The sequence below is a fragment of the Asterias rubens genome, chromosome 7 (assembly GCF_902459465.1).
Source record: "Asterias rubens chromosome 7, eAstRub1.3, whole genome shotgun sequence".
NCBI classification, from domain to species: domain Eukaryota; kingdom Metazoa; phylum Echinodermata; class Asteroidea; order Forcipulatida; family Asteriidae; genus Asterias; species Asterias rubens.
In genome coordinates this window covers 19554995-19580369 of record NC_047068.1, presented here as the reverse complement: position 1 = coordinate 19580369, position 25375 = coordinate 19554995, and the positions used below count along the sequence as shown (strand labels likewise).

Here is a 25375-nt window from a genome sequence, read left to right as displayed (position 1 = left end):
TATAGATATCGCAAGCAGTTATGTCCAAAGGTAGAATAATCTACAATTGGAATACAAAATCTGAGCAACGTTTCTGACGGTTACCTTTCTCAGATTCGAACTTCGAGGGATGAAAAATTTAAAAAAAAATGAAAAAAAATCAACATTTAACTGTTTTATACTATCGAAAGCTGCTGTACCAAGTCAGCTTTTATTGCCATGCATTTTAAGAGTTGATAATAATAATACAGAGAAAATTATTGGGTTCAGAATAAAGAAAATACAAAGTTTTAACTGTCCCATGTATAATAGATGTTAAATTTGCACCGGGGATAAAGAATATTAATTTTGATTTTTACCCATACACTGATGTGGGTTAGCACTGTATACTCAGTACTTTCCCGAGTCCTGTGAAAAAATATCACAGGCATATTACATGAGTGGGATTCGAACCCACGACCCTTGCAATTCTATGTAGTTTTCGTTGTGTTATGTGCTTGTTTAAGGGGATTATGCTATAATTAACTATGCTGTCTGCTGTCATTTTTGTGTTGATATTTTATTTAATTTGTATTTATAATTTTTAATTTTTTATTTATTTATTTATTGGGAGGGTACATAGCCTACTTATACACAAATGGAAAACATGCCTTAGATGCAAGACAAAAATTAAATGAAATTGTTTCCTAAATAATTCACAAGTAAAAACAACACATATTAATTCCACTCTTCAACTGGCAAAATCCTTGAGTGCCTGTCCCTGTCAGGAGGGTTGGCAATCCAATTTACCAGACTGTTTGAGTCTATACTCATCATCTGTCAGATGACACCATCCTGTTACTGAGATGGCCCACCACTCTGATTAAAAACCTCCCTAAGACGTGATCAAGACAGAATCCAGGTGTTTCTAAGATGGAGAAACTGTATCTATGTAGTAGCATCTGCCCTCCCCAAAAAACAGACCTTAAAGGGAAGGTATAGCCTATGTTTGGTAATTGCTTTTAAAACTAATGGCAAGAAGTTTCTGTTAAAAAAGTGTCATTCAACACAGCCGGTCTGATACTTCACAGAGGCAATTTGCTAACATTGCCCCTGGTGGTCATTGCCTTGGTGCCCCTAGAAATATTCCAATTGAAATTTACAACTACCTCATAGAGGTGCCTTTAAACATCAATGAGAAAATTCCTTGTTACTGTTGCCCTTTCAAAAACATAGCAACTAGGCCTGCTAATAATATCAATGCTGAAATAGGTGCATGACCAAATGGTCAAATAGATGCATCTTCGAAATTCATCTTAAAGACTTACTGTAATTTGCAAAAGGAATGGTGTGTGATTTTTTTTCAATAGCATTTCAATGCAGATTGCATTGTTAGAATCTTTCAAATTACCCTCAATCTTGATTTAATGGGTGCGTTCGTTTAGCTTCCCTGGGTCGTACCCGGTGTGTGGCGTTTTTTTTTTCCCAGGATGAACGTGTGCAGATAATTAACCACGTTCGTCATGGGAAAAAAACCCACCACACACCAGGGTCGACCCAGGGAAGCTAAACGAACGCACCCAATGTTACCAGGGAGTAGTATCACTCACCGTGTATTCTGCAGGTCAAAGGTTGAAGGTCGGGAGGTCAAACCATCACGAAGAAACATCAATGAAGGAAGAGGCAATTGTTGGTATCATTCATTAGCAGGGGAAAAAAATAAGAAAACATTTTAATGGATGTTGTCTGCGAAAGTGCATTTGATTTTTCAGACAAAAACAGTTGAAACCCAAATATTTCCTTGAAGTTGAAATTTGATTTCATACACTAAATAAGTAAATAAATATTTAACTGTACTTCCCTTCCAAATTGTAACTTTTCTCAAGACCTTGTGTTCATTGCCCTAAGAGTGAAGCCTATATTGAAACGTTAAAGGCACTGGACACCTTTGGTAATTGTCAATGACCAGTCTTCTCACTTGGTTTATCCCAACATGCATAAAATTACACATCCCTGTGAAAATAATATATTTCTCCTGTAAGATTACCCCCTCACCAAATTACTCAACACCCATCCATCCATGCTCAACGTATAAGCAAATACAAAGACCTTCAATCATAATTTAAGTGTGAAATGTCATTTCCAAACACGATGTGGAATTAAGATATTTGATCTAGAGAATCTTTATCGCAAAGTCTAAGTTTTCACTGCCCTAAAGTATACATGTAGGCTATATTGAAACATTAAAGGCACTGGACACCTTGGGTAGCCTTATTGTCAAAGACCAGTATTCTCACTTAGTGTATCCCAAGTGCCAAAAAATGCACAAAATGGCAAATCTGTGAAAATTTAATCGCCCATCGATGTTGCGAAAGAATAATGAAGGGGAAAAAAGCCTTCTTGCACAAATTTGTGTGCTCTCACTTACTAGCTCTCAGATGTCTAATGAAAGGCTTCATTCCTGAATTCGTTTATTATATGAGTGAAAAATTACCCCTTTCCCCAAAAATATGTTACCGTACTTCATAGGGAGCTGTTTCTCACAATGTTTTATACTATAAACAGCTCTCAATTGCTCATTAGTATAACAAGTAAATTTTTATGCTAACAACTTATTCTGGGTAACTACCAATAGTGTCCACATTGCCTTTAAGAAAGAAGAACATGAGTTTTAAAAAGCCTGAAGACCCAACTGGGTAATGCTCACATCATAGAGTACCCTGTCCTTACTCTATGTTAACATCAATCCCTGACTACCTTCCCTTTAAAGGTACAAGACACTATTGGAAATTACTCAAAATAGTTGTTAGCATAAAAACTTAATTGGTAACGAGCAATGGAGAGCTGTTGATAGTATATAAAAAATTGTGAGAAATGGCTCCCTCTGCAGTAATGTAGTTTTCGAGAAAGAAGTAATTTTCCCCTAAAATATTTGAATTTTATTTTGAGACCTCAGAATTAGAGGTAACCTCAAGTAATTTTCCACTAAAATATTAGAATTTGATTTTGAGACCTCAGAATTAGATTTTGAGGTCTCGAATTCAAGCGTCTGAAAGCACACAACTTGTGCGACAAGGGAGTTTTGTTCTTCCGTTATTCTCACACAACTTCAACGACCAAGAGTTCAAATTCACAGGTTTGTCATTTTGTGTACGTGTTGAGATACACCAAGTGAGAAACCTGGTCTTTGACAATTACCAATAGTGTCCAGTGCCTTTAAGATCTACATGTATTGAGCAGATTTCCGCTGATGATGATATCAGCCCGGAGGATACGTGTTTCTGTGTGAAACCCAATAAGCGTAGACCACCGACTTTACTGACATTGGGCCTGGGAGCAATCACAACTCAACCCCCTTGTGTAACATCTCAATATTACGTTGTGCAATTATTGCGGAGGTGTAGGTTTGTCATAAATAGAGGTTGGCTTTGTGCCATGGTATCTCCTGCTACTGGAAAACACACACATGGTGTTGATGAACCTTCCAGAACAAACTTTCAATCCGAGATGCTATCACAGGGCTCCAGTGGAAAATCCACAAGATCTCATAGCTTGTCGTTAAACAAACAAATTTAGGAGCGCACTGAAAACTCATCTATTTAAAATTGAATATTTTCAATGAATGGTTTAAATCATTTTTAATTGTCAATAATCTATTTTTAACCTACTGTTAATGCTTGCAATGTGTAATAATGTTCTGTATTTTAGATTTAAGACCTAGTTGCATTTTTAATACCTCAGGTTTTCTATTGATTAAGTTTGTTTACTATTAAACTGGTTGAATGTGTTTAAGAATTTTTACTCCAGTTGTTATAATTCTGTATTTTCTTATTTTTTAGTTTGTCTATTTTATCCATGTTCAGCGCCCTAGAGCATGTCTACATGATTAGGGCGCTATATAAGTTTTGGTATTATTTATATTATTATCACAAAAATATTACTGGAGTAAAATTATTATTTTTACAAGACCGGAGTCAAAAATCTTCCCTACTACCATAGAGAATGTTGAAATACGGATCAGTGAAAAGGGTGAGTGCCCAGTAAAATGACAAGCTACATGTACCTGACACTGCTGACCAGTCACTTTAAAGGTATTGGACACTATCGGTAATTACTAAAAAATCATTGTAAAAAGTTACTTGGAAACGAGCAATGGGGAGATGTTGACAGTACAAAGCATTGTGAGCAACAGCACCCTCTGAAGTAATGTAGTTTTTTTTTCACTCAAGTATTTCGTCGTGGCACAAAACCTTTTATTAGGCATCTGAAAGCTCACAAAATTTTAGCAACGAAGGATGTTTTTTCCTGTCATTATCCTATTGCAACTTCGATTAAACCAAACAAGCCCAAATTTTCACAATGTTTGTTATTTTAAGCATGTCTGGATACACCAAGTGAGATTACTGGTCTTTGACAAAATACCGAGCATGTCCATGTCCCCTTTAACAGTCAAGGGCAAACCCTGCACCTAGAGTTAACATGAACAAAAAGTGGCAGAGTGACAAAGCTTTTAGTAGGTGCACTTGTATGTATCATTCCTTTTAATAGCATGAACAGAAACAAGTCAATTATATTTGTCAGGAAGCCTGTGTGACTGACATTTTAATATCCTTAAGGGATTCAAATCTTAGGAGATTAGACACCGTGGGCTGTGAGGTAGTAACTGTATAATTCAGGTTGACAGGTCTCTGTAAATTGACAAGTTGGTGTTGTACTACATGTATGTATATGGTCATATAAAGGCCTCCCATGCTGGTCATGACATCATTGGATAAATGGGTCAACTCAAGTCAATCTTTTAGTACTGATTATGCATTGATGTTTGACTGTATAAACTGATGTGCAAGTCTTTCGGGTATTAAAATTTCCGGGATCAAGTTGGCTGTAACCATGATTTAGTTTTACCTCTGCACGATTCTTCTCCTATTGACCCATTTCACCTGACGTCATCAGCAGAAAAATCTTGAATGCGCCATACTGGTGGGCAATTTCACAGTGTGTTTTTACATTAACTCTATGCCGCGCGTTATGCAGTGAAAGTGTGCATTTTATAGGCGACGCGGTGTTAATACATGTAAACCTAACTGCTCACCAACATGGTGAGGGTGGCATTGGTAGCCGCGCGTGATACGCGTGCAAGGGGTCAATAAATACTTTTAAATTTACCATAGTTTGACTAGAGCGTGATTTGAATCTGCAACCTTCGGTTACACGTAGGCTAACAACTGAGCCATTAAGCCTTTGATGCCTCAGTTTGTACATCCCTGGCACTTTAAATCCAGTAGTTGCTGGTTCAACTTATACTTGAGTAAATTTGTCTTTGTTCACCCAATAAGTTACTTTTATTTTGTTTAACTGTGGAGGAAGGAAATACATGTAGAGCCCAATTTAAAAACCAGGTCTTAAAGGCAGTGGACACTATTGGTAATTGTCAAACACTAGCCTTCACAGTTGGTGTATCATAACATATGCATAAAATAACAAACCTGTGAAAATTTGAGCTCAATCGGTCATCGAGCTTGCGAGATAATAATGAAAGAAAAAAACACCCTTGTCACACGAAGTTGTGTGCGTTTAGATGGTTGATTTTGACACCTCAAGTTCTAAACCTGAGGTCTCAAAATCAAATTCATGGAAAATTACTTCTTTCTCAAAAACTATGGCACTTCAGAGTGAGCCGTTTCTCACAATGTTTTATACCATCAACCTCTAACCATTACTCGTCACCAAGAAAGGATTTATGCTAATAAATATTTTGAGTAATTACCAATAGTGTCCACTGCCTTTAAGGCTGTTGCTTAGGTTTTGTAAGTTATTAAAAAAACAAAACATGTGTTTTTGATACAGGGATTGTAGTAGGCTGACAGAGCCCACTAGGCCGGATTCTAAGCCAAAGCACTTAATATCAAAGCTGTACTTTCGATAAAAGGAAACAATTGTCAGAAATAATTAAGCCCGGTTCATACTTCCTGCGAACGCGATGCAAATTTGACGTGAATTTGACGTCACAACCTACCTTTCGCAGCGATATTCGCAAGTAAGATAAACGTTATTTGTTGTGAATTTGTGACGTCAACATTTGCTCCTTCTTCGCATTCACAGGAAGTATGAACCAGGCTTCAAACGATGAGCTGAATACTGTGTATGTGACCCACATATCGACCAATCATTGGCAGATATTGACTGATGGTTGATGATTTGTGGAGATTACATGTTCATCAATCATGGTTCATCTTACTTGGTACCTGCCAAGTGTATACGTTCCCCATAGGTCATGTGAAGGATTACCAGTTGCCCCGATTACCTATTTTTGCTGTGTGTTCATAATGTATGTAAAGTATGCCTGTAAGCGATGCCAGATGGTCATGTTCAAACACTCCACATTATTTATATCATCCGCTTTGTGGTGTGTCATTAATGAAAGTGACGCCAAGTCCATTTTATCGCAATGATGTTTTGTGCATAGTACTGTCTACACATGTGTACAATACATAGTACATGTACAGTGCTTTGGGTGACTACCAAGCAGGATGCATCTGATCAGATCTTATATATTTGCTTCACAGAGTCACAGTGCCTTCAAGCGGCCCCTGGTCCGTTGGTGCCCCTTGACATCTTCCAGTAAAAATTAATACTTAGCTCATTGCTTATTACATACAAAAGATAAAAACTACCTTGCTCTGAAACAATGTCGCAAACCTATTTGATGTGAAGCATCTAGGCCTATTTTCATAGAGCAGCGTAGCACAACAATTTTGCTTCCTTGATAAAAACAGGATTACCAACCAAATTTCCACGCGATTTTCATGATAAGCAAACAACAGCTGAATACCAGGAACAAGCAATATGCAACAAACAGAAATTTTCATGATAAGCAAACAACAGCTGAATACCAGGAACAAGCAATATGCAACAAACAGAAATTTGGTTGGTAATCTTGTTTTTATCAAGGAAGATATTTCATGCTAAGCAAATTATTGTGCTTAACAGCTCTATGAAATCGGGCCCAGGTCCAGTAAACATTTTGAGCTACAAGCCTAACAGTCTTGTGGATTTCCCCCAGCCGCTGGAGCCCTGCCAATGATCATTGTATTGCCATGGTGCCCCATAAGTGGCTATAAACTACAATTAGACAATTCCCAAGAGATGCGTCAATTGCGATTGCACGTGGGCACTAACACTTACTGGTTTGCGAAATACGGGAACATCGCGCCTTTTTTATGGGGCATGATGCAATTGTGCATCTCCCTGGTGCACTAACTCTTATAGATGGTGTTTGCCAGTGTATGTATGCATATTTCATGAGAAAGGCTAATTGGTTTATCCCTCATGGAGGTGACTGTCTTCTGAAGGTAACTGCCTTGCCCTTACAAAAACAAAGTTTCTGCTAAGCAAATATTAGCAGGATACCAGTCACAGACTGTACATGTGAAATGGCATTTTGGCTGCAAATCATAGTTTGGTAAGTATAATTTTGTTGTGCTTAGCTAAGCTACTTTTTGTGCTTTTAAGCAGCTCCATGAAATTTAGGGACCTGTGTGTTGATGTCTGCTTTATCAATGCGAAAGAAGAAATGATGTAAACCGATTTTAAAAGAACTTGAAGAAAACAATTAGGGCATGATGAAATGAGTTTTATTAGGTTATCAATATTAGGCCTTAATTAATAGAGCCGATTAATGGCTAATTTTATTGCACTCTATTTGTGTTTCCATTTCATAGCGCTGGTAATTGTGCACACGAAAAGGCACACAAACCTTCTAGTGCTTACAATAAGAAAATGAATGACATCACAATGTAGATGGTGAACGCGCAGGCTGACTGCCTAATTTTCTTGCTACATGTGACCAGTGAATTCATTCACTTATGCTAAAAGCAAATTTCATTGCTATAAGACGATGTGACCTATGTTTACATTCAAACTGCCCTCTGTTGACAAAACACTGTACACGTCATGTTTCGCCGGGCAAAAAGACACGTAGTCATGATAACATTGCGTGTACTTTCTAGCTGGCTGCCAAAACACAAAGGTTTTGCCCGGCGGTATGCGCGCAAATCATGTTATGGTTTTCGAGTTACGTCAGGGGTCACATCGTCTATAGTTGGCAGGAATTTTGCTTACTGTTAATGGTTAGGCAGTGCTATGAAATTGGCCCCTGGTGAGCACTATGTTTTAGATCTTGTGTGTAAATTATTTTGAACAAGTTACTTTTTAAGGGATAAACAATAGAGCACTATGTAGCCTGAAATGTTGACAGGAAATAACATGAAAATCTGGAATATAACTACAAATGATTCCTGTGGAATTCCCCAATTGGACCGGACAAATAATTCCTGTGGAATTCCCCCGATTGTACAGGACATGGCACCACACTCATGTTTATGTAACCATGAAGCAGATGTTTTGACAACTGTTGGCCTTCTTCCTGTGGGAAGTTTCTGCTGAAAATATAAATGGTACCAACTGAAACCACAGATTTTGTTTGTGAATTTTGAAAGCCATCCTTGTCTAAAATAGTACACTTCACTCTAAAGACCTACTACATGTATTGTATTGACCTAATTCACCCGACGTCATCATTGAATAATCTTGGAACGTACGCGGCGTTTACACGTAAACCTATTGACCACCAAAATGGTGAGCGTGGCACAGTGACGTGCGTGCAAGGGGTCAATTAGAGCAAACCTGGTACTATGATAAAATTATTGGACATTCCCAAATTTAAATGCTCGAAGATGGTGCAACAGGGTTTTAAATTTAAAAACTGGACTGCTGGCCTGAGGCCAGTGATTTTAGTGTCGGGCCAGTAAAAGTACAAACGTACAAGTCCGACAGTCTTGTTCTTCAACATTAACACCTCGTTGGTCCAGTAGAAGTTTTGAGCATGTTTACGATGCAAGCAGCTGGTTCGACTAGGGCTGGTCATTGTAAAACGGTTGCTTGTTTCTCTGCTGATCCCTTGCATCAATGTCACACCCGTCTACTGTACAAGTCCGACGAAGTCTTGTATTTTTCAATATTAACACCTCATTGGTCCAGTAAAAGTTTGGAGCTAATGTAAAATAGCCCAGCGTTTTTTAAAAATATTTTCCCCCCAAAGTTGAGCATGTTTATGATGCAAGCAGCTGCTTCGACTATGGTTGGTCATTGTAAAGCGTTTGCTAGTTTCTCTGCTGATCCCTTGGACCAACGTCACACCCGGCTGTCTGCCACGCTCCCCATTTTGATAGTCAAACTGCATTAATCCTGATGCTGTTAGAAAGGGTGTCCTTAACTTCATACTGTATTGCAACAATTCATGATCTTACTAACCTGTGATGGTGTGTGGGAAGTAGTTCCATGCCTTTTCTGTGACGTAGAAATAGTTGCATATTTTGGAGAGGGATTTCTGTACCCACGTTGGGAGACGACTGCAAAAAAAAAAAGGAAAAAAGAGAAAAAAAGCGTGAATCAAAACAGGGGCAAACTTATTAAACATTGCACTTAATTTGTATTGCACAACAGAGAGAATTATACATATAATAGGCCTAGCCAAAGGTTGGTCAAAGCATTCTTCTAAAATGAAGGAAATTTGAATGGAATAGATTTGTTTAAAACAAGAAAATTATGTTACTGGTTGAGCCTAGACTTGATAAAGTCCAATGTCACATTTAGAGCCTGCACACAGCAGCACATTACATGTAGGCTCGTGCACAGAAGGTGATTGTAGGAATGTATATATAGCAAGCGATGACTTGATTACAAGTCTAAAGTCGAGCCATGAATGAACTGGGCAAAACAGAGAACATGATGAGCTTGTGAATGATCCGTGCTATTACCACAGGGGTGTCTGACAAGTAGAGCTGTCTGTATCAGCATCACTGGGCTTGATTTCAAACCTTAGGCAGTGTTGCTTACAGGATTACTGCAATCAGCCATCCATGGAGTATATTAAAGGGTCTGTACGTTTGGTAACCCAAGTCTTACATAGCGTACGTTTGGTAACCCAAGTCTTACATAGCGTACGTTTGGTAACCCAAGTCTTACATAGCGCAAGTATCTACCAAGCAAGGTTCTCAAGGCGCTGAGTATATATACAAACTTTCAGAAAGATAGGTTATTGCAGTGATGAATTCTGAGACCCAATTATTTAGAACCTTATAAGGGTTTGCAAGGTGCTACGGTGTATACAGTCAGCCAAGTAGCCGGTTTTGTCAAGTCCAAGCCTTATAATAACACAACGCAGTCAGAGGAGAATCCACACTGATGTAATGCAGCTTCAAATTGTTCATTGACAGAATGCCGGACTGTGATGAAGAAAAATAGAAAGATGTCCATGCCATGCGCCACTTAACACACAACAAAATGATTCCGCATCCTTGGTTACCAGTCTACACATAACACCCCGGATTCAACGGGCAATCACGCGCAAAATTTCATCTTGTGCTTCTAATCAACCGCCAAATTGCTTGACAAATTAGTTTCATTTGATTCATCAGCAATAGCTACTGACTGTGATAGCTACCGTATGTCGTTTTGACAATTTCATACGACTGAATTTAGGGGATTAACTATGTGGCAGACGTGCATGAAGACGCATGAATGTCACCCAAGTGAACATTACCAAGGGGGTTGACTCTATGTCTAGTTGTTTAAATCGTATAAATATATGTGGACATGTAATACATGTGTGCAAAGGGAATATTTTTTGGTAACACAAGGGCGGCACACCAGGGTTCTTCCATGCCTAACGTATCAGGCCAATACGCAATCATTTTTAGAATATACCGGTATATTCGCCAAACTATTCTATTTATTTTTTATTAATGACAACATCTCATCACAGAACTAATTATGAAAACCTATGTCAAGGAAAACGATGACTCAAGAATCTCCAAAATATTCCAAACAATAATACAGCTGTTGGCAAAGTAAATTTGGTTAAATATTGGCGTTAAAGTGATAACAAACTTGGTTTTTCTTTTTCTTTTGATGAGAGATTGCCTTACATCACAAGACTGGATGGCCATTTCAATATGAGGCTGTCCTTACTCTATGGTCACACTTAACTTATTTGGGCAGTCAACTCAAATCAACTGTCAATAGGGGCACATTGCCACATTTCTGCTTCAGGGGCTGAAACAATCCATAGGGAGCCTGATGGTAGAGCAGAATGCACTACCTTCCCAACTTTTGTTGACACAGTTATGGTTTAGTGCCCTGCTCAAGGGCAGAAGTGTCATGACCAGGATATGAACCCACACTCTGGTGCTGATAACACTAGAGCTTGGGTCTGGTGAACTACATGTAGACACAGCTCCACCACGACAAGCCACAAATTTGAAACACGTGTGTCCACAATTTGTGTTGCAACCTTAAGAGAGCTGTGTGCCTCAATGCATCACATGCAGCCTGCTGAAATGAACAGGCTCATATGGTAGCATCGGACAAATCTCATTAACTTGAGCAACTGTTTTAATAATTAAAGTCAGCAGGAAATACACACAGCAACAAAACCCTTTCAAGTAAGCCTCACAAACATCCCTGTTTGTGAACCTCATGATGAATGTATGCCGAGCAATTAATACTGTAGACAAATTGGTATTTCAATATCATAACTTCCTGTATTAAAATCAATGAATACACGCAGTCAACAATGTAAGATGGTTAGTTTGTGACGTGGTGGACAGGTGTACGTGCACGATGTGATGTAGTGTTTACATACGTGATGTTGTGTTTGTACAGACTTTTATACCAGCGTTGAATACGTCACTTTGTCTACTTCAAGTCCAATACAACGTCAATATCTGAACACCCGTCAATCTAATTAATTGTGTATTCCCAAATGAAAACAAGAAATGAGAACAAGTTTCATAGAGGCGTCAGCAGAGCGTAATAATGTCAACCTTGAAACAAATACCGCGCTTCTGTCTATGTATTAAAGGGATTTTTGTCTATAAATTATTGTGAGACAAAATTACAGGAGTTATTCCGGGATGAGATTGGACAATTTAAGTAAAAAATTCCTGAAAAAATGGCTTGCGAGTCTGTGTCCCCCTTATTCCAGACCAAGAACTTCTCTCAGATGTTACAATTTACAGGAGATTCACAGACTCAGTGCATAATTGGAAATAAAAAAAAAAAATTTAATTCAAGTTTAATTCACATGTAATGATGCGTGGTAACTGTACACATGTTTGTTTGTCCAGGTCCATATGTAAGGGAACAAAAGAATCTCCCTAAAACGTTGCCATTAATTTGCATCTCATACTAATGTATTGCTTGGTAATTTCTACATATTTGTGCATTGTTGAAATTAATGACAGCTAAATCAAAAGTATTTTATTTCTCTCTCTCTGGTAATTTCAGTTTTAAGACGGACTTTGGAGGGAGCAATCTGTACTGATAACATGGACAAAGTAAAAAAAAACATTTATTTTTATCTGCATTTGGCCGAAATATTTTTAAGTACGAAGGCTAGGAGCCAAGACCAAAGTAACAGAGTCCACGACCTCCCAACAACATTCCAGGCCTGCTGCTTAAAGGGATAGTATTGTAGCAGGCCTGGAATTACACGGAAGTCTCAGAGGCATGGTCTACGTTGCCCCTGGTATGGCCTTAGCGCCCCTTCAGAAGTTTCACATTGACTTTCCAATGGAAGTGCCCTTTGCAAAAGGAAAATGGCCATGCCCTCTCAAAGGTGAAATTCCAGGGCTGTTGTTGGTTTTTTACAAACTAGGGTTGTGCACTATGTACATTGTAGTTTACGCTTATTTTGCTTTAGAAACATAAAAAACTTTTGTCTTCTGTGTAAATTTTTAATCCTTTCTAGCGATTCCATTCCAAATTGAGAATTGCAACAGCAGTGCAGGGTACCAGTGATATCCTTATCTCTTGTGTGTAATTTGAGCCAACCTGTAAAATGAGGAGCAGATGTCAACGCACTTTCCATGATTAAAAATAGAATGCTATCCAATTACAATAGTCACAAACGTGGCACATCCCAAGTGTGCTCCATCTGTTATTGTAAATTTGGAAACAGATTTCGCAATTTGTTTACTCTGTTTTAAGTGTTAAAGGTATTTATTTTGGTAGGATCCGATTTTGGTAATGACCCCAAAACGAAATTGTGTAATTATATCCGAAAGCTTACTTGTTATAAATAAAAATAATATCTATTAAAGTGCCTTTTACAAAAATTACATAAAGTGCTATAGAAGCCTATAAACTTCCGGGAATATGAGTCCAGGTGGGATTGAACGGTAGAATTATTCTATCCTGCTTTTCACCGAAGATGTGCTACCAAAGCCAGTCGCATAACTTTCCCCGTGGCAGCGACAGAAAACGTCCAATGGGAACATGGCTTTATTGTATCGTTCTTGAAATTAATTCCAATAAATCAGCATTACATTGACTAAAAACAATCTACAAATAATAATAATAATATTAATTATAACAATTATAATCATTAATTTGGGAGACTAATCATCCTTACTCGCAGCTAAGAGCTGAATTGCGAAGGACGCAGCTACAACGTGTTCGAGAATCGGCATGCAAGGGCGCCCGTTGGCAGCCAGCTACATCAACCATCATGATCACGAAGTACAGCCAGAGATTGAAAGTGTATAATTTTTTTCCTGAGGGAGGGACACCGGATGGTCTGGAAAACCCTTGTGGCACAGCAGAGAACCAACGCACAATTCAACTCACATAATGGCCCTAGTGGGGTATCGAACCAGGGTCACCCTTGGTGAGAGGCGAGCGCTTTACGTACAAGCCAACCATGCCACCCAATGTTTATTTGTTTTAAACCCTATGTTTATTTGGAAAACCCTAGTGGCACAGCAAAGAACCAACGCGCAACTCAACTGGCCCTGGTGGGGTATCGAACCAGGATCACCCTTGGTGAGACGCGAGCGCTTTACGCACAAGCCAACCATGCCACCCTAAATGGTTTTAAGTCCCAACCGATATATACAAACCTAGACAGGTAGATCCGTTTCTCTGTTAGCCTCCCCTTGCCATGCACTGGATCATGACAGTCTTCATTCTTTATTACTTCAACACCTTCTCCTTTATGTGACTGTTCATTGCTGTGCTTGGCAATCATATACAGCTGACCAGTCTTGTACTGAGAAGAAAAAATTAGAATGCAAAGATATTTATACAAAAAGATTTAGCAGGAGGGAAGAGTAGAATTATAAAATGGTTATATGACTGAGCAGAGATCCCTAAGGCTCTGCCGTTGATTTCACAAAACTTTTTCTAACTTAGGATTAATCCTAAGACTTAGGACGAGTAAATTTCTGTATCCAAAGACGTTAGGACGCATTGAACCCATCTGGAGTTAGGACTCGTCCTAACTCGAGAGCGTTTGGTGAAATCGGCTGCCGGACACCTTTGGTAATAATTGTAAAAGACCAGTATTCTCACTTCGTGTACACTACATCCCAATGCATACAATAACATTGTCATAACATTGTCAATTGGTCATCAAAGTTGCAAGAAAATAATGAAAGAAAAAACGCCCATTGCACAATGTATACATGCTTTCAGATGCCTGAAAAGGCTTCATGCCTGTCTTTTATTATTTGTGTGCTTTCAGTAAGAATAAAAGACTTCTAGCTAGAAGTCTTTTATTATTTTAGTGAGAAATTACCTCTTTCTCAAAAACTATGTTACTTCAGAGGGAGCTGTTTCTCACAATGTTTTATGCTACAGTAGTATCTACAGTAAATATAATTATTTTGAGTAATTACCAATAGTGTCCATGCAGTGCCTTTAAATCTTGCACTCAAAAGTCAGAGTGCACTTTTCACCCACTCAATTTCGTCCCCTCTCAATTTCCATGTAACCAATGATTAGATTATGGGATTGAAAGTCGAGAGACTCCACAATCATTAGATTGAAGTTATTAATCAACGATCAGTTTGACCATGACATCTTCGTCCATGGTTTGACTGCTAGTGGGAATGTGTGTATGTAATTCAACCATGCTTAATTCAAGGATCGAGCCATTGCAGATTCCTGGAGGCAGTGATCTCTTTGGACAGTGCACTTTTGGAAACTATTAAAGACTCAGGGGTATTCTCACTTGGTTGTATCCCAGCATATATGTGCATTAAAGGAAGTGGACAATATTGGTAATTACTCAAAATAATTATTAGCATAAAACCTTACTTGGTAACGAGTGATGGGGAGAGGTTAATAGTATAAAACATTGTAAGAAACAGCTCCCTCGGAAATAACGTAGTTTTCAAGAACAAAGTAATTTTCCACAAATTTGATTTTGAGACCTCGGAATTAGATGAGGTCTCGAAATCAACTTGCATCTGAAAGCACACAACTTTGTGTGACAAGGTTGTTTTTTCTTTCATTATTATAACTACGATGACCAATTGAGCTCAAATTTTCAAAGGTTTATTTTATGCATATGTTGAGATACACCAAGTGAGAAAACTGGTCTTTGACAATAACCAATAGTGTCCAGTGTCTTTAATACACTTTTTATATAAAAATTGGTAACCAAAATATTATCTTGCAACTTCAACGACCAATTGAGCTCAAATTTTCACAGGTTTGTTATTTTATGCATAAATGTTGAGATACACCAAGTTAGATGACTGGTCTTTGACAATTACCAATAGTGTCCAGTGTCTTTTAATGACAAACCTGTTTATACATGTCATGGTTGTACTCGCATATGTTTACCATTTATAATAGTTACTTCTGATGTGAAAGTCAGACCTGCACAACAGCGACCATGGCCCTATATTTGCATTTCCAGTACAGTAGTTTTTACAACACAAGGTAAAAACTTTAGGCCTACTACAGTACATGAAAGTGTGTTTACAAAAGAGGAAATGTAGAAAAACAAATCAGGAAATCTGCTAAACATATAATGAACAGTTGTATGCCCACTATTGTAGAATGATCAGCAAAACAGCTTTGTTTTTTAATTTTACAATTTAAAACGTTTGCAAAAACTAGAGAGCGTACACATAAAACATGTGATACAGCTTACCATAAAGTATTTTTGCCAATTGAGAACATTGCGCATTGATGACCAATAGACAAACACTGGTAGCTCACCAGTTTAAGCCTGGTTCATACTTCTTGCAAATGCTAAAATGCGATAATTTTGTTACGTCATAGCCTTGTTTTTCACAGCGAATGTTTCACAGGAGTTGAGCACAAGTCAACTGTTGCGAATTTCCAGAATTTCCAGATCAGAGCGTACTGATCAAAACGTCTCGTTTTCAGAACCACCCCAACTCATTTAGAGATTATAATTGTATGGTGTTACCGCAAACCTTTCTATGTCGTATTTCCACCATTCAAAGTTTCAAATCCTACTTGTTGCAACCTGTTTGTTGCGAATATGTGGCGTCAAAATTTGTCTCACATTCACATTCAAAAGAAGTATGAACCTGGCTTTGCATATAAACACACAGCAAACATTTTCCATTTGTATGCAATTGACCCATAGGGATTTGCAACTATGGATGAGTCAGCAGAGTTAGGTGAGGTAAAGAGAGAGTGCTTGCTCTAGATCTTAACGAGGCCTATAACTCTGTGATCAATTCACTCAGATTGTCAACAGACGTCCCTTGAGTACACTTTACGTTAATCAGCATAACACAGTGCGAACAGTGCCCAGTATATCGAGATTGAGTTTCTGCAAATGTTGGCCGCGATTATTCAAAGTCTTTTTATTAAGTTGCGCCTGAAGGCAAATGGAACTCTTTCCTCCGCGATCCGGCGTATCCCAAGTCTCTGAGTATGATCGCGGATGCAGAGATCTGTTTTAAACATGTAAAGATGATGAATCGGCATTGCCACCAGATTGGTTTATAGACGATTGTGATGGCCTGGGGGAAACAACGTGTAGTTTTTTTTGTACACTACAATAAAAAAATAGATCTTTTGATCACTTCATCCAGCAGGCGTATATGATCCTTGAAAACAGATATTATTAAAGGTAAGGTCACGGTTTGGTTTACACTCCAAAGGATCAATGATCATAACAACTAAGTACGTTTTTACTGTCATTATTTTGGGAGTTACAAATCTACGACCCTGCCTTAAAGGGGATGTGACTATTTACTTAAAATATAATGCAATAAACAACAAGGGAAATTGACTAATGACTAGGGAAATTGTTCATTAATTTTGCATCTAGAACACAATAATAAGCCAGTTAATATAAGCCAGTTGCTCACAACTGTTCACTATTTTAGAACAATGAATGAAGTTCAAGCACAAAAACCTGCTAAGCACAGGAAAATCTTGGTTAGCAAAAACAGGTTACTATGCAACATTCCATCAAGTTTACATTGTTGCGACTGGTGCCCCCTCAATTTTTTCCCCACACTGATATTTCCGACAAATGACTCACTCAGATTGATCACATCACACTATTGCTTTGTTTTTCCAAACAGTCCCTCTCAGTTTACAGTCCCCCCTCAAGGCTATCGCATCTCTCTCATCACATCTTCATTATTACTTCATTACTTCTCAGTAAAAGGCCAACAGTCCTGCATAGATCCATGAGCCTTTTATATCTGACAAGCAAATCTTTCAGAGGGGAAAACAATTTTTTTATTTTTTTTATTTAGATGACCAATAATGGGTGACGCACATTGGCAAAACATACATTATTCAAATTGGTTTGAGTGATTTTGTTCTTAAAGTTGATCTCAGGCCTCGAAATAATCCACAGCACCCACAATAATTGCTGCGGTGCCCTGTGCTTTTGCTGCTTTGTTCTTTGCAAAGTTCCAAAACAAATCAACATTTTTCTAATAGCAGTTTGCCCCTTACCAAATGGAAAATGCTGTGCCCCTTATGGAGTGAAGTTCATGGCATGTGATCTTTGGACACCTTTGGTAATTGTCAAAGACCTGGGCCCAATTTCATGGCTCTGCTTACCGCCGAATTCTGCGCTTACGAACGCGATTCCCCGCTTACGTGCAAGCTAAATTTCTGCGCTAGCCTTGTAAGCGTAGAATGCCTAGTAACATGAAGTATGCACGCGCAGAAGCCAAAATTCGCCGCTAACCCGTGAAATACGCTAGCCGTAAGCACAGAATTCCCTGCTTCCGTAAGTGTCGATTCTGTGCTTACGGTAAGCAGAGCCATGAAATTGGGCCCAGTCTTCTTACTTGGTGTATCTCAACTAAATGCATAAAATAACAAACCCGTGAAATTTTTAGCCCAGTTATTGGTCGTCGAATGTGCGAGAATAATGAAAGAAACACCCTTGTCACGCAAGTTGTGTGCTTGATTTCGAAACCTCAACTGAGGTGTCAAAATCAATTCAAATATTTCAGTGAGAAATTACTTCTTTCTCAAAAACTAGGTCACTTTAGAGGGAGCGGTTTCTCACAATGTTTTATAGTACATGTATCAACAACTCTCCATTGCTTGTTACCAAGTATAGGTTTTTATGCTAACAATTATTTTGAGTAATAACCAATAGTGTTCAGAACCTTTAAGATTCATAATAGAGAAATCCAGGAAGTATTAATAATAATATGTAGGAATTATGTACAGGTCCATGACCACAGTACACACGTATGGTTTTATTATTTATTCTACATTGTATGGTCTGGAAATTAATTGAAAGCAAAAGAATTAAAATATTAATGGAGGCTTGGAAGTAAGGCAAAAAAACACATGTTTATAGCATACTGCGTTTTTGGAAGGCCTTTTTTTAATTAAATGGCCACCCAATACGTTTACAACCGATTTGGCTATTTTTCAAAATTAATTGTTTTCGTCTGAAATCGTTATAGTCAGGCTTCGTTTTTTGGTTTTAAAAAAAAGTAGGAAAAAAAGAAGGAAAAATAGGGGGAAAAAAAAGAGGTAGCATCTTTAAACAGGAAGCAGGCTTGTTTTTTCCAGCAATTGCCGCGGTGCCCTGTGCGCCCTCTTCAAGGATCAAATAAAAACATTTTCCCCACAATAAAAAGTGCTCCTTTTCCCGGAGAAGTTGTTGTGCCCCTTTAAGAGCGAAGTTCAAGGACCCAAATGTGATCACCATTGTCTTGTTACTTTTTAAAAAGACATTTCTGTGTATTAGGACATGAAGGAAGCACTTCAGACACGTGTTGTAACTTCAGACACGATAGGGTTATTTTAACACATGGGACTTCCCCCATCAGGCATGTTGGCAAAAATTAATGCACAACGAATCAATGATATTACACACACAAAATATTTAAACAAAAGTTGATGATCCATAGTGACAATACTGTAGATGTGAATAATTCCACAGGCTGGCCACAACAAACAGTATTGATCAATAGGAGACTTTTGAGACGCTAGCGGCAGCAGACATAACGGTCCCTTTTTGCGCGCGCACATGCTCAGTTTGGGCGAGTAGGTCTGAGCACACGCACTACTATGAAAAAGGACCGTCTAACAGTCTCCCATTGAAGTAGCGTTGACTTGCAATCATAATGTACATGCACAACCCCTTTGGGGCAACACCATGATTGTATTACTTTACTAATGCAGATTTTTGTAAGAACTTGTTTTGCTGAGCAATATTTTACTAACGCGGAGTGAATTTCAGAATTTATGGGGACTTCTTACGACATCCGAAAACAACCGTCCTGCTTTATTGGCCTTTTAGTTTTAGCGTAATGGATCGAGGGGACTTCTGTTGATTCACTTCACTGCCATGGAATGAGTTATTATTGGTCTTACTCAACATGTTTTAATTATAATACACATAGCCTGCTACAGTTACTGACATTCGAACAATGCATTAACACTGTTCATCACACATCTATCAAATACATTTATGTGGGTTGTTTTTCTTTGTTCCCTTTCCAAGAAGATGCTGAATCTTTAGAAAAAGCAGTTCATGTACACGTCCAACAAAACCAATGCTGAGCTCACAGGATGCATGCATGGGTAGGCGTAAATCCACTCTATTTCATGAGATGTTTTCAAAACAAACATGGCCAAGCCAGCCACCACTTTCATTTCCAGCAATGATTGTTTTAAGCTCCTTTGAGGTGATTTCAATGGTGTTTGCTTTTGCAATTTGAGCCTTTCCAATACCCTGGACAATATCCCTTACATTGGCACTGCATGGGCCAAACACAGTCCCTTCCCTTGTGTGCAAATAACATGATTGATTACAAAAAATGATCAGTAGTGAAAATTCATATTCTTTGTACCAAAAAGGAAATGGCTTCCCCTTCCAACCTCGGTTTGGCTACAGTGATTTGAATAAGAGAAAATCAAGATGACCGCACCATCCATGACATAAGTTTAACATTTGTGTACATCGCATTGTATCACAAACAATTGTCGTAACAAATAAACTCATAAATTGTCTTCTTGCTGTTTTATGTATGGATTTTACTAATTGTGTGCGTATTTTATGCAATGTTTAAAAACTGTATGCTTTCGCTACTGATCGTTTGGTATGCATGGAGCTTGATTCGAGTTCTATTTGTCAATGCCATGTCAATTTCTCCAGTGAGGTATGAATAAAGTTTATTTCTATTGGCCCTCTAATACTAAGTAATAAGTAATATTACTTAAAGGAACATTACAGAATTGGTTTTTGCTAACAAAACAGTTGCTAGCAGTGTAAGCACTTTATGCAATCCACCATATACATAAACAGACAAACCTGTAGAAGTTTGAGATCGATCAGCCATCTGGGTCAAGAGAGAATAGTGAAAACCCGATTACAAATTCTGCATTGCATTGATGGCAAAATAAAAATGAGTGAAGCGCTCACTAAGCGATAAACTCCAAACGCAAAATTAGATTATTTATTTCTCATCAAATATGACATTATACAGACAGAAATGTGTCAAGGGATGTTTTCAGCTATCATCATCATTAGACCGTGTAAGTTTTATGTAATCTTCACGATTTTTGTTTCTTACCAATTCTGTAGCGTTCCTTTAATAAATAATATAAGTAAATTTTCACATTGCATCACACTGCCATGACTATTTAAAGTGCTGACTATAGATAAATATTGCATGGTATCTTCAATATTTAATTGCACTATTGTACCAGCACATTGTTGGTTGGCAATGCAATATGATCCAGGGCAGCCTCAGACAGTCAAGCAAATGATTCTTCACGACAAAAACATAACCCAAAAAAAGGTGTTGTTGCTTTAGTTGATAATCTACAGTGCATCAGATCAGCTTAAAGGAACACATTGCCTTGGATCGGTCGAGATGGTCTTTGAAAAGCGTTTGTAACCGTTTGTTATCAAATGCATATTGGTTGGAAAGATTGTTTTAAAAGTAGAATACAATGATACACAATAACATGCCTCGAAATTGTGTGGTTTTCCTTTTACCTCGTCGACTAACACAGTCAAATTTTTGACTCGCAAAGCAAAAGGAAAACCACACAATTTCGAGGCAAATTTATGTGGATCATTGTATTCTACTTTTTAAAGATCTTTCCAATGCATTTTATAACAAACGGTTACAAATGGTTTTTATAGACCAACTCGTCCGTTCCAAGGCAACATGTTCCTCTAACTTCTCGCGTGCAAGAGTACTGAATCTTCATCCATGGCTTGATCAATGTGCTCCTAGGCTTAGGGGCCATTTGTTATAGTCAATGTTAAAAAATTATAATCTATGCACTAAAGAACAAAGTAATTCCTCAAATGATGCAGTTCTTTTAGGTCAAAGGTCTCCAACCAGTAGTTTTCAATAGCTGTTCCTGGCTTAAAGGAACATTACAGAATTGGTTTTGCTTACAAAACAGTTGCTGGAAGTGTAAGCACTTTATGTAATCCACCATATTCATAAACTGACAAACCTGTAGAAGTTTGAGAATTGAGATCAAACGGCCATCTGGGTCATGAGAGAATAGTGAAAACCCGATTACAAATAGTGCATTACATCGATGCCAAAACGAAAATGAATAAAATGCTCACTGAGCGATAAACTCTAAACGCGAAATTAGGTTATTTATTTCTCATCAAATATGACATTTCAGACAGAAATATTTCAAGGGATGCTTTCTACTATCATCATCATACACCGTGTAGGTTTAATGTAAATCTGTGATATTCACGATTTTTGTTTCTTACCACTTGTTGTATATTCAGAGATGAAACTGGCAAGCACATCAAACTTTGTACAACAGTTTTTAGTTTTGTATTTTGAGGTTCTGCTCTCTCATAAAATGTTGATTAAAAAAAGTACTATATATATCAGGGGCAGGAATTAGTGGGAAATCTCGTCCAATCAGTTATTTCTTTTGACCCACCCATCCAAAATTTAAAAAAATGTCTTGAAGTCCTATGTGACCGGTTGGCGTTGTTTTGGCTGGTGCATTTTTTTGCAGTGTATTTCTTAACTTATTTTGTAATTTATATAATTCTAATATTGCTTGTGTGTCTTGTATTTGGCCAGTGGATGTCAAGTTTCTGTTTTTTTAACGTGGACAATAAATAAATCTATCTATCTAATGGAAACCACTGAGAATTTCTAGTTGGCCTCCTTTAAAATTTCTAGTTGGCCTCCTTTAGAATTTCTAGTTGGCCTCCTTTAGAATTGCTAGTTGGCCTCCTTTAGAATTTCCTATAGGACCTATTATATTTTTCAATTACTAACGGTGTCCAGTGCCTTTCATTCAAAACAGACAAGATCACATACTAACCCTAACCCCAAATTACTTCCTTTAATATAAGTCTCCAAGAGGAAATGTGTGTGAAGAGCCATTTACTGACTTACAGTTTACCCAAGTGTGGAGTCGATTATGCTCTCGAGGATTCTGCACTCAATCATGCAAACAACCATCGTTTTAATGACTTTTACAATTTGCATTGACATTTAATTGTTCACACTTGACTTCACAACTTGCACGCTGCCTGTTACCACGCTATGCTAAATAAAGCATTGAGGAAGGAATTTGTATATATACAAATTTACCCTTTAAAGCCATTGGACACTTTCGGTACACAAAACAAAATAAAAGTTTACAGATTTACAAATAACTTACAGGGTTTACAGAAGGTAATGGTGAAAGACTTCTCTTGAAATATTATTCCATGAAATGCTTTACTTTTTAAGAAAACATTAAAACAATATCAATTCTCCGATGACCGATTGAGCCTAAATTTTCACAGGTTTGTTATTTTATATAGAAGTTGTGATACACAAAGTGTGGGCCTTGGATAGTACTTTTTACTGAAAGTGTCCAATGGCTTTAAGGGCATAGACACATGTAGGGTGATTAATTGGTAAAAATACAGTACTCCAAAATTGAGTTACCATGAACCATGGAAGAATATGAATGATACTTGGTGAGAACATTGAAGTTTAACTAGAGTGAGAAGCACTAAACAGCTGTTTAGTTTTTCTTTTATTAATTTATTCATCCAGGATTTAAAACACTTGTAATACAAAACAATAAACAGAAGACTGAAAAAAAGGACAACAAATTATGCACAAAAAACACACAAAAACAATCAATCACCTGCCTAGAGGGTTTGCCTATAAATAAATGAATAAATCACTATCTAAAGAGCAATCAATTATTTTGACAAAAGATTTCCTTCAAAGTAAATGGCCGAGAAAATTTGTCATCCCAAAACATTTGAATCTTACAATGCATGGATACTTTTGTTTAGGATTAATGAGGATTGGTGGCTGTTCGAAATGATGTGGCCAGAGATGCGGTTGGTACCCATTGATGTACGTTGCTAATGGATGGAATCGATGTTCTTGTGAAAATGCCATCTTTGTTTTTATTGTTTTCTAAGCAAGTAGACAATATAGGCTATTCAGATGAAACTTTTATGTGACTTTTATTGTACTAGGCCTACTATGTGTGTACCTTTATATTTTAAGGCCAAAAAAAAAAAAAAACCAGTTGATCATCCCCGCCCGCATCCTTTTTTGGGGCCGCATCCTTTTTTTTACTATTTACTATTTTTAAATTTTTGAACAAAAAGGGGAAAAAAAGAGCTTTTCCCGAATCTAACTTGATGCTCTCGAACACTTGTAACCATCTGTTTCATAAAACAATATTAGTGAATGCCTACCAGCAAATCTGTTTAGTGTTATCCGACCCTGTTAGTGTTAGTGTTAACACAGGTCCTCATGCAACTATAGGTATAAATAAGTTTGTGGTTGATTCAAACTGAAGAATTGGTGGCCTGTTTGATTTGAAATACTTAGCGACCATCTTGAAAAAAAATAGTAAATAGTAAATAGTAAGGCCCTCATCCTCCTCTTTTTTGAAAAATCCGGACGATCAAGTGGTATTTTTTGTTATTTGGCCTAACAGCATAACATTGACAAAAAAACTTTATTGATGACTCGGCCGTTATGCATTAAGGGATGTCACTGATTAATATTGCATCCACATGTATCCACACAACCCATTTCACTGTATTGTGTACACATTGCTTGGAATGTACAACCACACTAATAAGCAATGATGACATGGCTTTTTACTTACTAGAAACTATGGGAGCCCTGTGGTGTTTGATCCCAAATTAAAGACACTAGACACCTTTAGTAATTGTCACTGACCAGTCTTCTCACTTGGTGTATCTCAACATATGCACAAAATAACAAACCTGTGAAAATTTGAACTCAATTGGTCGTCGAAGGTGCGAGATAATAATGGAAGAAAAAACAACCTTGTCACACAAAGTTGTGTGCTTTCAGATACTTGATTTTGGGACCTCAAAATCTAATTGAGGTCTCAAAATCAAATTCAAATATTTTAGCAGTAAATTACTTCTTTCTCAAAAACTTTGTTACTTCAGAGGGAGCCGTTTCTCACAATGTTTTATACTATCAAGTCAACAGCTCTCCATTGCTTGTTACATTTTTAAGTAAATTTTAATGCTGACAATTATTTTGAGTTACCAATAGTGTCTATTTAAATGCATTAAGAATTGGTTCCAATTTGAGTAGTACTTGATCTAGCTTGTATTAGTGTCAATGACAGTTTTTCTTGAGTTTGTCGGAGAAAACGATCATAATTTATACAACAAATTTTGGTTGAAAAACACTGCAAGTGCAATTGTTACTTGAGAATAGATGCACGTTATAAAATGACGGTTATGGGATTTAAAGTATTTTGACATTCAAAAGGTGATCCGGATCTGGTCAAGCGACATCAGCAGCCGACATTACTTTATTTTTAGCCCCACTTGTTTGGCCAAGGCGAGCAGGATTCAGCTGATTTGCGATAATGTAACCCTCCTGCCGACAATACCACAACTAGATTCAGGTAGCCTTGGTTGACCACACAAGTGGGGCTAATACGACATCATGAGTAGCCAAAATTAAATACTTATTCATGATCAGTCATGCAGTCCTACAAAGCAGTCACTGCTTATGCTCAGCTAGCTCACCCCTATGTATTATCATAATCATGGAGGTAGAAAAAAACACGCCTCCCCACAACATGCACAACA

General features: G+C 37.6%; 1 protein-coding gene across 1 annotated transcript in view; it reads right to left on the bottom strand.

Annotated features, from left to right (window-relative positions):
* The window catches only part of LOC117292710 (cytoplasmic phosphatidylinositol transfer protein 1-like), a 32953-nt gene that overhangs the window by 7003 nt on the left and 575 nt on the right, over window positions 1-25375 (bottom strand). The window contains exons 2-4 of the mRNA XM_033774853.1: window positions 13920-14068; window positions 9271-9368; window positions 1569-1576 (exon numbers count right to left, since the gene is read on the bottom strand). Coding sequence (XP_033630744.1) covers window positions 1569-1576; window positions 9271-9368; window positions 13920-14068 — 255 coding nt within the window. The remainder of the gene's footprint in view (window positions 1-1568; window positions 1577-9270; window positions 9369-13919; window positions 14069-25375) is intronic.